The following is an 11,940-nucleotide window of genomic DNA, read 5'->3' on the forward strand; positions in this document are numbered from 1 at the left end:
CATGTAACATGGTTATACCAGTGTATTATATTTAGTATCTTGGGGTAGCATGTAAATACCTTCTTATATGAATATGGTAATCATTCAGTACTATATTACGTATCAAAGTACCATGGTACTCTGATCTGGTCCCATTAGCTATTGAACAATGAAAGGTGTATTATTTAGAAGAAGAAGAAGAAGAAGAAGAAGAAGAAGAAGAAGAAGAAAAACATTATATAGCGATGAAAGATGACAGATTCTATTTCATTTTAAGATTCAAATCATTCTGCAATTTCAGGGTTGCAAAAGTTGCGCACGCGCACAACCCCTTCTCTCCCTCCCCCACGATATAACATGCAACTGCTGTCGGTCCGGATTGTTGGACCACTTTCTAATGAGCATTGCGTTGCATTTCATTTGGAGACGTCAGAGGCCGGAGGTTCTTCGCTCTTCCATCATGGCATCAGCTCACTGATTTTGGCCTCATTAGACCAGGTCACGTCGTACATATACACTTTCTCTTAATCTACCACAAATCTGCAACATGTCTAAAAATAGCGAAGAAATAGGGGATGGCAAAGAGCCCGAAACCAGCTGGAAAGACGCGATCTACAATCCAAGAAGTGGAGAATTCCTCGGTCGGACTGCTAAAAATTGGGGTGAGTTCACACAAATCCTCTGAAACAGCACACGTTTCACATTCTTCTATTGAATGCTGGATGTTATCCTGCGATGCTTGCTCGCGCGCCCTGAAGCCCGTGATGAAAGATGCAGCTTGCAGAAATAAAATGACTTTATAATAAGCGACTTATCGGATAAATGAGAATGATCGCGGCTTTTGGCAATTCCATTTAATCACTACATGTCTGTAATTCATAATCTAGACTCTTGAGTAATGAGGCCACCCTCTTAAGATCAATTAATGAATGGAGATTCACCTTGTGCACCGATCAATGACGAAAGAGATCTTTATCCCAAGCATATTGATCAACTCACTGATTACATCAATTTAGTCTCGTCTCGCCGCGTTTTAAATACAGTAACAAGATTTGGTGGTTTGTGTTTAGACTAGATACTTGGATACAATGACAAATGGAGTGGTCATCACGATCCCCAAGTCTCAGCAGATCTCCCCAGTAAAAAAATAAATAATAATAATAATAATAACCCCAATAATGTATACAAATGTTATCTAAAATTTGGGATCAATATAGGAATGTTAAGAGGGAAGCGTTGACAACGACTGAACAATATTTAAAAGCTTCCCATGTACACATCTCCGGAGTACTGGTGATTCAGTATCGAGTGAATTTTCTCGATGTATAGTGAATATCGTATAGCCTATCCAACCGCCAAATCAATGGAATTGTAATGATAGCTTAACTAGACACTAGTGCCCTTTTTTAGGTAGCAGCATTTATACCATAGTGGTGTGGTGTTCAATCTACCTACATCTAAGCAAGGCCTTTGTTTACACTATTTACTGAAAAACAATTATTTACTGAAACCTTTATATTGTCCATAGAGGGGATGATTGTTCAGTTTATGGTTTATATACAGTCAGAAACGAATTGCCCTCTGATATCTGACATATTAAATATGTGATAGTGTCATTAACCTTCACTTGTCCTTATTGACTTAAGGCCAACGTTATGCTAGTCCAGCCTTTCTCAAAGTGGGTGCCGCGGCACACTGGGGTGCCCCCTGACTGTGTCAGGGGTGCCGCCAAAAAATTACGTAGGCTAAAAAAAAATAAAAAAAAATAAAAAAAAATCTGACATTTCATATATAAATATATTTGAATTTACATAAATACATTTTTCTTCTTTTTAAACATATGAACGTATTAATACAATTGTAAATTCATTTTAGATAAATATATATATAAAATTAACCATAAAAATCCGTCTCACAAGAACGAAGCAAGACACACACACAACTTGACGCAAGTGACGCAACCCATAGCAACGCGTTATAGCAACAACACCTCAGACTGAGAGAAACGTAAAAATAAACGTGAATTTAGGCCACTTTAGTTTTGTACACATTGTCATGTTAATTATAAGCAAATATTTTTTTTTTTTATTGACCACAATATTATCATTGATATATGTTTGAGAAGGGCACTTTTGATTAATTTTGAAATAGGGCAGGGGCTCGAGCTATTTTGCTACCCTTCTCCACAACTTATCTGTGCGAACTGAGCTTTTCAAGCCTGACGTACATCAAGAACAAGTACAGGGAGCGACTGAGGACTGTGGACCAGGAGCTCCGTGTCTGCCTCTCATCCATCCCTGCCAGGATAGGGCGGCTGTGTGCATCGCACCAGGCTCACGTCTCTCATTGATTGTGGTCACCCCCACCCCCGGCTTGTGTGAGCGCGTATGCGCGCTGCATGCGCGCATGTAGATCTTTCTGCCTCTCTCGTTGTGGATTATTGTTTGTGTGTGTGGGTGTATGTGTATGTGGGTGTGTGTGTGCATGCGCATGGCACGGATGAAAACAAGCACTATATGGAAAAACATTCCTGCTTATCTCTGGTGCATTTTTTAACATGCATCTTTTTCTTATCGTATTGTATATATATATATTTTCATGTCTGCCCCTTTTTATTTTAACTGCATCCTGCTCTTCATTTTAGTTCTCCTGGTCTGGATTTGTTGTTGGGTTCTTGTATTGGGCGGTCCACCTCTTACGGTTTTATGGCATTTGTGTCTCTGATTAATTATTTTGTGAATTACTTTGCAAACCTGTGTTTTTAAAGGTGCTATAAAGTTGTTATTATTAATGTTATTTACAGTATGTATTATACTCTGTTCATTACTGTTCTGTCTAAATAAACAGGACATTTGCATTTACATTTGGGTTATATGCAGTGTTTTTACACTGGGGTGCCTTGAGATTTTATGCACTTTTGAAAGGTGCCCTGACTGAAAAAAGTTGGAGAAAGGCTGTGCTAGTCAATTTAACTGACTGTTTTTGACCAGTAGCCTAAAACCAACGCGCGTCCAAAAGATTCGTCGATAGTGATTAATCGCTCTCAATTAGGACTCTAAATCCTTTGGTCAAGTAGGACAAACACTTATTATTCTTGTTCGTTTGAAGACAGCTGCATGGCGTCGTCACCGCGTTCCAGAACATCAGCAGCGATGATGCGGATCGCTGTGACGTCACCTGGCCTTTGGGAATGCATTTTCGCGCCTCACTACACCTTCTGTTGACACATTTGATCATCGCCCTGGCGAAAACGATCAAATGCAGCATGGGATATGACTATTATTTACTAGACATATACGCTGTATATATATATATATATAATACTGCATTATACAGCATATTATTCAATCAAACAATAACATACATTTTATACATATTTATTTTATGTAGTTAAAGATGAATATAAAATGTAAATGTGTTAAAAAAAATTTGCACATTTGATTTGTGTGTGTGTGGGGGGGGGATTGTGCTATAAATGTGGTTTTTAAGGACATTTCTACTGTCCCCATAATTCAAATTGCTTAAAAAGCATACTAAACGATGTTTTATTGAAAATGTAAAAATGCAGAACGTTTTTTGTGAGGGTTAGGTTTAGGTGTAGGGTTAGGGGATTGAATCTATAGTTCGTACAGTAGAAAAACCATTATGTCTATGGAGAGTTTTCATAAGGATAGCCACACCAACATGTTTGTGTGTGGGTGCAGGTTTAGCATATTTTTTACTTCTGACCTTATGCATTTTGGGATTCTTGAGTTTATGGTTCACTGAACATTTAAATGTTTTATAGTGTTTAAATATGTATATGTAAGTTATAAGTTATGTATAAAGTATTAAAAAAACATTGGTACATTTGAACAACATAAACTCAAATAAATGTACATAAACATTTACTGAAAAGTAATCATTAAAAAATTATTAGAAGATTTTTGGTATGCATTTAAAAATGTATTTGTTTCAACTTCATAACAAATTTCCATTAAATTGAATTAAGTCATCTTTAACAAAATTAAGTAAAACAAATTTGATATCTGAAGTTTAATTTATTTAATATATTATTTGTTGCATTATTATTAATTATATTTGTGCTATTTGCTTAATTTGCTCAATGTGACTTCGATGTATTGCATAATTTTAAAGTTTTGTTAATAAATTCAGCAGGCTTATGCATCATGTATGTGAGACTAAACCTTGCATTTCTTGAATTCAAGCATGTGGAGGGCATATCTGGGGCTATAAAATGAAAATGTGAAGACAGAAACTAAGAATAAACGTGATATTGTTAATATATTTTACATTTGCTGTTTTGAACATTTTAATTTATACATATTTTTTTTTATTTTTATAGTTTTAACATTGGTATTTGTAACAAGATCATAGTAAGCTGCGAGTTTAAGAGCTCGAGCTTTAAGAGCTTTTGGATCTTGCTACTCTGTCCACTGAGCCATATCCATCTACAGAGCCAAACGGGTGCATTAGTGGTTGTGCTATTTGCTGTGCTACATGTGTATTTGACTGTGCAAAACCAGATACTTTAGACGTGTTCTAACCCGTATAATTGAGAACCAACTGATATACTCCATGTCTAGATAAATTCTTTAATGCAAATTTCATAATGATTATTATGACTGATAAACGCCCCCCATTTGTAACCTAACGCCCCCCTCTCTACTAATTTGCTCTCAGTGCCCCCTGACCAAGGGTGTAGATTAGTCTTGAACATTGGGTGGGGGGGTGCAACGTGATTAAAAATGATAAAAAAATGTAATACAACTACATAAGTTACGTAATTAATTATAAATTAACCATACGTTTTTCAAATCGCCATATTCATGCTTATGCGATCATAAGCATCTTTCATATAATAAATACGGTGGCTGATACAGCGGTGCAGATAATATTTTAATAATTTATTTTGGCTCTAGTACAATAAAAATATAAAAGCTAATAATTCAAATTATATTTATAATTTCACACTTAAAATTTTTCCAGATTTTTCTCTAGACTTTATACACAAAAAGATATAGCGACCTTTATATTTTTGGAGGAGGTCCCTCGCAAGATGATTGTCATATTTGGGGGTCCTTGGCATCAAAAAGTTGAAAACCCCTGCATTAGGTTATACCCCAAAAAACTAATTTAAAGGGTTAGATAAGGCGGAAACAGCTCTTTAAGGTAACAATAGTATGTTACCACGTTTTGCCTAGCAATAATGTTCTGCACTGCTATTTTGTTTTATTTTACACTATTGTTTTATTTTATTTGTTAATACTACTTGTCTACTTTATTTACACTATTGTTATTTTAATTATTTTGCATTGTTTCGGCAACACAAATGTACAGTTCTTGTCATCCCACTAAAGCACAGGGAAATGAAACGAGCTTGTGTGGCACACCGTCCGATAAACAAAAAGTTCTATATGAAGCTTCTTGAAAAAAATTGTGCTTTTATACCACACTTGCTTTTGTGACCAGGACAGTGATATTTTGAAATGTACCTATTTTCCAGAACATTCCAGATAGATTCAGTGCTGAGTACATTTTTAGTAACTACTAGAACTTTCTAGATCTTTCCAGTTATATAAATAGTACTATAGATACAGGGGCCTTAAGCCCACCAGTTCAGTTCAGTTCCAGCTGCCTAAGTGGATACATATCAAAACCTTGTTGGATGCCTTGAAGTATGATGAGTATGGCTGGGAGGTCATAGGAGATTTAAAAATGGGGGCATTCCTGACAGGTCTCCAAGGTGGTTTTACCAAGTTTCCCTGCTATCTTTGCATTTGGGACAGCAGGGACACAGAGGCACACTACCACAGGCGGGACTGGCCACAGCAGACAGGTTCTCTGTGGGGAGGAACAACGTCATGTGGGAGCCAAGTTGGACCCCTGGAAGGTGCTGATGCCACCACTGCACATCAAATTGGGCCTTATGAAACAATTTGTCAGAGCTCTAGATAAGGAGTCGGCAGCCTTCATGTACCTTCAAGACTTCTTCCCTAAGCTGTTTGAGGCAAAGGTCAAAGCCGGTGTCTTCGTTGGACCGTAGATAAAGAAGATTCTGGAGTGCAATGAATTCCCCAAGAAGCGCACTAGTAAGGAGAAAGCGGCTTGGTGGCTCGTGGCTTCCTGGGCAATCACAAGTCCGAAAACAATGTGGAGCTGGTTGAGACTCTGGTGAAGAACTACGGCACAATGGGCTGTAGGATGTTCCTCAAAGTTCATATCCTTGATGCTCATCTTGATAAATTCATGGAGAACATGGGAGCGTACTCAGAGGACTAAGACGAGCGCTTCCATCAGGATATACTGGACTTTGAATGCCGCTAACAAGGACAGTATAATGAGAACATGATGGGAGACTACATTTGGGGGCCGATTCGCGAAAGTGATTTACAGTATAATCTCGAAAAACTACCCATCTCTAAATCTTTTAATAATTTTTGTATTGCTTTAGTTCAAATACATGTTATTTGGATTCATACATTGTTTTTTTCTGACTTCATGTGAACGAAAAGACACACATTCACCCGTTTTCTCATTGGAAATAGATACATTTCAAAATATCACTGTCCTGGTCACAAAAGTTTGTGGTGAATAATAGCCATTTTCTATACTTTTGAGGCATCAACAATTAGGAAATAACACTTACTACCAGGAACAAAAATTGTTTTATAGTGCTATGACAGTGATTGTGTTTCAGGCCTCATCCTCCTCTTTTACCTGGTCTTCTATGGCTTCTTGACTTTGATGTTTGTCTTCACTATGTGGGCGATGCTTCAGACGCTGAATGAAAACACACCCAAGTACAGAGATCGTGTTGCATCCCCAGGTGAGATCTTCAATGTGCAGTTCATGGTGTTATTAGGTGTCATGTTCATTACACAGTTATGTGGTATCTATATCAATTAATATAGCAGCGAAATATACATTTTGTCTAAAAGCATTAACAGCTATTTGTATTCAATTTAAAGGGCATTCTGTTAATGTTATGTTCAACTCAGTTACATAAACTTAATTCATAATTGACCTCTTTTTTTTAGGGTTGGTTATCAGGCCAAACTCTTTGAATATAGTTTTTAACAGGTCAAATCCCCATGAATATGGGCAGTTTCTCCAACATCTAGAATCATCTCTGCATCGTAAGTGCTGTACACTTTCTCTCCCACTGTTTTCTTATCTTGAGACTGCACCTCCAGTCATTTTTAGCTAATGGTTCAAATCTGTAATAATTACGTTAATATTACCTCAACCCAAACACTTTCTCCATTTTTCATATCCAGAGTATAACGACTCAGAACAGGCTAAAAATGATTTGTGTATGGCGGGTCAGTACTCTGAGCAGGATGAGGAACTTCAGAAGAGGGTGTGCCAGTTCAGGAGAAGTTTACTGCATCGTTGCTCTGGTTTGGAGGACAATACCTTTGGCTATGCTGAGGGACAGCCATGTGTTATTGTCAAGATGAACAGGGTAAGTGACCTAATTTCTTTTTACATGCAATTATATTGGCACCAATGCACCCAAACACATTTCAAAATGGCTTGGTATCATATCTATTTACAGTTAGAGGGAGAATCACTCTAATATTGTATTATTCTTAATCCTCAGGTCATTGGTCTTAAGCCTGCTGGAGATCCATATATCAACTGCACATCAAAGGTAAATAATTGACCTCTTTAATATAAGTGCAGGTTAAAATCATAGATTGATTCACATTTCTGAGTGATATTAGCCTATATATGTTTACAAACTTGTAGTTACTGTAAATGTTATTATATGTGGTGTTAATGTGATTTAAAGCTGCAATTTCTTAGAGAAATCTGGAAAATGAAACTTACAAAGCACAAACACTTCAAAACAAACAGGTATCCTCCCTTTCCAAACTGATGAAGCTCCTATAATGACAATTTCTCAGAGTAAACACAACCAAAACTGATCAAGGCGTTGCCTTCATTAGGTTCTTCTAGTGGCTGTGTAAAAATAAAGTCCCCTAATCACTTGTATTTTGAAGCATAAATGTTTAAAGGGAAAGTTCACCCAAAAATGAAAGTTCTCATCATTTACTCACCCTCATGCCATACCAGATGTGTATGATTTTGTTTCTTCTGCTGAACACATATCTGCTCTGTTGGTCCTTACAATGCAAGTGAATAGTGACCAGATATCTCAAGCTCCGAAAAGCAGATAAAAGCAGCATAAAAGTAATCCTTACAACTCCAGTGATTTAATCTATATCTTCAGAAGCGATATGACAGGTGTGGGCGAAAAACAGATCAATATATAAGTCTTTTAATATCAATCTCCACTTTCACTTTCACATCTGAAAGTCACATGGGCATCTGTTTAGTTTCAATTTCACATCTTAAAGTGAAAGCTGAGATTTAGAGTAAAAAAAGGACTTTAAATTGATCTGTTTCTCCCCCACACCTATCATATTGCTTTTGAATATATAGATTTAACCACTGGTCTCAAGGATTCTTCCACATTTTAGGGAGTTTTTCAGTGCCATCATTGCCTTTGGTGTGCTTACTGGGGCTTGTAAGCCACATTTGGAGTTTTATGCACTTAAGCAAACAGGAAAGTTTCAGCTTTCTAATTACTGTATATAATTGGTATGTTGCTTTTGTTATAGTTTTTTCAAAACATTGCCATTATATGATAAATTGCATTGGCTGATTTAAATGTGGAGCAGAACATCCCACCCCCAATCTCACTGATACCTGTTTGGGTGTTTGTTTTATCACTGTATTTGGAAAATTTCTCATGGATTTCAGCTTTTTGACTTAAATGTTGTTTTGTCACCTGCCTGGATTTATAATAGTTAGTTAATTCTCTCTCACAAGTGTTTTCTTTTCTTTTTCTCCCTGTCTTTTTTCTTTCATGTCTCTATTGCATGCTGCCAGTTGAACTCTTAAGTAAAGTGATGGGTAAGATCACTGTATTAACAATCTCCCTCATTCTCCCGGTCTCTCGATTTTCAGTCACTGAAGTGATTGAGCATGTCCATATTATATGCTGTGCATTCAAATAACTTCTTGCATGATCTCTATTTTAGGATTAATGAAGCAGTCTTTCCCAGAGACTCAAGTGCTACTTTTGTTAAAGATGGACAGCTAAATGTTGGACAAATAGTAATTAATTTAGCATGGCAAAGCAGAAGCATGACTTTCAATGCTTGTTCTGCCTTGTTTCTTATTCAATGAAGGAGCAGCTTATTACATCCGCTTTGTCTGCTCTCTGCTGAATTCCATTATGTACTGCATTCGAAGCCTATTTAAAGGTGCACCCAGTATATTTTTGTTTACGTTGTGCTGGCGGATATGACAGTTGTCTTGCACTTACACTGACACCTAGTGCCGTGTTTGCAGAATCACACAAAAGCGAATGTTTTCAGTTATCGATGTCGTTGTAGAAATGCACTATTTGCACTCAGCCATTATTAATTTATTCCTGCTCGTGAAAGTGTTGATGAATTGAGTAGTATTCAGATCGACTTATCTTCCCTCATAAGGCAACCTGCCCCATGTAAAAAAGAACAGACTAGAATCTTTATCTAATGTGTACATGATTTTAAACATATATTTCAAAAGCACAATTCATTTTTTTATGTGTAAAGCTTTTTTACTGAGTGCACATTTAAATGCTGCTTTATATGTTATACGGAGGACTCGCATTAGTTTTAAATGAATAGTTCTCCAAAAAATTTAAATTTTCTCAGAATTTACTCACCCTCATGCCATCCCAGATGTGTATGACTTTCTTTCTTCTGCTGATCACAAATTAAGATTTTTAGAAGAATATTTCAGCTCAGTAGGTCCATATAATGGAAGGGAATGGTGACCTAAACTTTGAAGCTCCAAAAAGCACATAAACACAGCATAAGAGTAATCCATATGATTCAGTGGTTTAATCCATGTCTTCTGAAGTGATACAAGAGAACAGACCAAAATATAACTCACTTTTTCTCTGTAAATCAATTATATTGTGTCAGAAGACATGGAGTAAACCACTGGAGTCATATGGGCTTTCTTTTATACTGTGTGTATGTGCTTATTGGAGCTTCAAAGTTTCAGTCCCCATTCACTTGCATTGAATGGACCTACAGAGCTGAGATATTCTACTACAAATCTTTGTGTTCAGCAGAAGAAAGAAAGACACACATCTGGGATGGCATGAGTAAATTATGATTTCTTTTTGGGGTGAACTATCCCTTTAAAACTACATCAAACTGCATCATTCACTCTTGCCCAGTAGCAATGTGTCTTGTAGTTGTTTGAACGTCTCCTTTCAATTTCTTCAGAGAGAGAAACCTCTCCAGATGCAGTACTTCCCCCATGAGGGGACTATCGATAGGATGTACTTCCCTTACTATGGTAAAAAGGCACATGTAAGTATGAAGCTGAGCACATGCTTAAAGATTGTGTTATCAAATAATATTTTTGTCATTCTGTCAATGTGCAAGGTGAATTAAAATATGTAAAAACCAAAAACTAAACTAAATTAAAATATTTGTCATTAGTGTAGTGAAGTATACTCTGTCTCTCTGATCCTCTATAGGAGGGCTATGTTCAGCCTCTGGTTGCTGTAAAGCTGCTACTTAAGAAGGAAGACTACAACTCTGAGCTGACTGTAGAGTGCAGGGTGGAGGGCTCTAACCTTAACAACAATGACGAGCGTGACAAGTTTCTTGGACGTGTCACTTTTCAGGTTCTGGTGACTGAGTAAACCGGTAGCGGGTGTGGACACAAAAGGGAACTTGCACTACTTTTCTTCCTTTTGTCCCTGTTCTCCTTTTAAGCTCTCCAATGTAGTTCCTGGTACTCCACAGCAGGAATAATGGACCTCATTTTACCCTCCTCAGAGAAGGCATGACTGATTGATTTTTCCTAATGTCCCACTCCACATGTCTTAACAGGATCCCTGTTTAGTCTCCTGCCTAGCACCTCCTCCTGCTGAAGACGTGACTGTTACTGAATATGTAATTTTACCCCGGGCCTTGCATTCCCTAGATGTTTTGAATTCTTGAACATAATTGCATTTTACCCTCAAAGGGATTTTGTTTACTATGTGATTGATGAGACAGGGGTTAGTCAGTATCTTAGTGTTCGGTTGGTGTTTTTGTGTTTGTCTTGTGTTGCTCTCTGTGAATATATTTAATGATCGCATTGTCAAACTACTGTAAGATTTATGTAGAAAAGTGGGACATCACCTGACACATTTTTGAAAAATTAAATGCTAAAAGGTGCCAAATGGGTAACCTAAATGATTTTCATAACCTCTGCATGGATCCTGATCATGTAAATGCCTTAAAAGCCATTTAACATCTTGGTACAAATGCTATTTTGACAAATAAAAACAAAAAAGCTTGTAGTGGCTGGATACTGTCTGTTGTATTTAGATATGTTATATGTTATATTCAGAGTCTGCTACCACATGATGGTGCTAGGACACAATGGTGTGTTGTGAAGAAGGGATGAAATGCTAACACAAAGGCAATGTAAGCCATTAAAGAAGAAAAAAGCTTTTGTAGTGTATTTTATTTTCTTCTAGTCACCATATTGACTTTGTTAAGAATTTGTTTTGTTATGACGTGTGTGTAAACAGAATAGTGTCCTATTGAAAAAAAGAGCACACTGTTTGAATCCATTATCGGAGCGACCACCCACTCCCATGAGGCACTGTGAATGACGTAATGAGTCGGTGTCTCTTCACCTTTAAACTAAACTTCTATCTATTTGTACACATCAGAATATTTGGCAATAAGCGTTAAATATATCGTTTCTATACTTACAATCAACAAACAAAAATTGAAATAGTGTTATATATTCCCATCGTTTTTCATTCAATGTTATAATTCGCAATGCTTCATGGGATTATTGAGTCAGAGTATTGTCTGTCCCCTCAAGACAATAAATACACGTTGTGTACATTTGCCTTTTCAACAGATTTTCAAATACTTTTTT

General features: G+C 36.8%; 1 protein-coding gene across 2 annotated transcripts; it reads left to right on the forward strand.

The window, feature by feature from the left end:
* Nucleotides 1-413: 413 nt before the first annotated feature.
* On the forward strand, nt 414-11,479 carry LOC127648623 (sodium/potassium-transporting ATPase subunit beta-3-like). 2 transcript variants are annotated; one of them, XM_052133306.1, is made up of 7 exons: nt 414-641; nt 6,680-6,808; nt 7,020-7,118; nt 7,260-7,447; nt 7,586-7,636; nt 10,278-10,364; nt 10,535-11,479. In XM_052133306.1, exons 1-7 carry the CDS (start codon nt 527-529, stop codon nt 10,700-10,702), a joined length of 837 nt encoding a protein of 278 aa, XP_051989266.1. In that variant the 5' UTR covers nt 414-526; the 3' UTR covers nt 10,703-11,479. The 2 variants fall into 2 exon arrangements, with proteins under 2 accessions (XP_051989266.1, XP_051989267.1); XM_052133307.1 differs by having other exon boundaries at nt 6,760-6,808.
* The last annotated feature ends 461 nt before the right edge of the window (nt 11,480-11,940 follow it).

The sequence above is a fragment of the Xyrauchen texanus genome, chromosome 9, assembly GCF_025860055.1.
Source record: "Xyrauchen texanus isolate HMW12.3.18 chromosome 9, RBS_HiC_50CHRs, whole genome shotgun sequence".
Lineage (NCBI taxonomy): Eukaryota > Metazoa > Chordata > Actinopteri > Cypriniformes > Catostomidae > Xyrauchen > Xyrauchen texanus.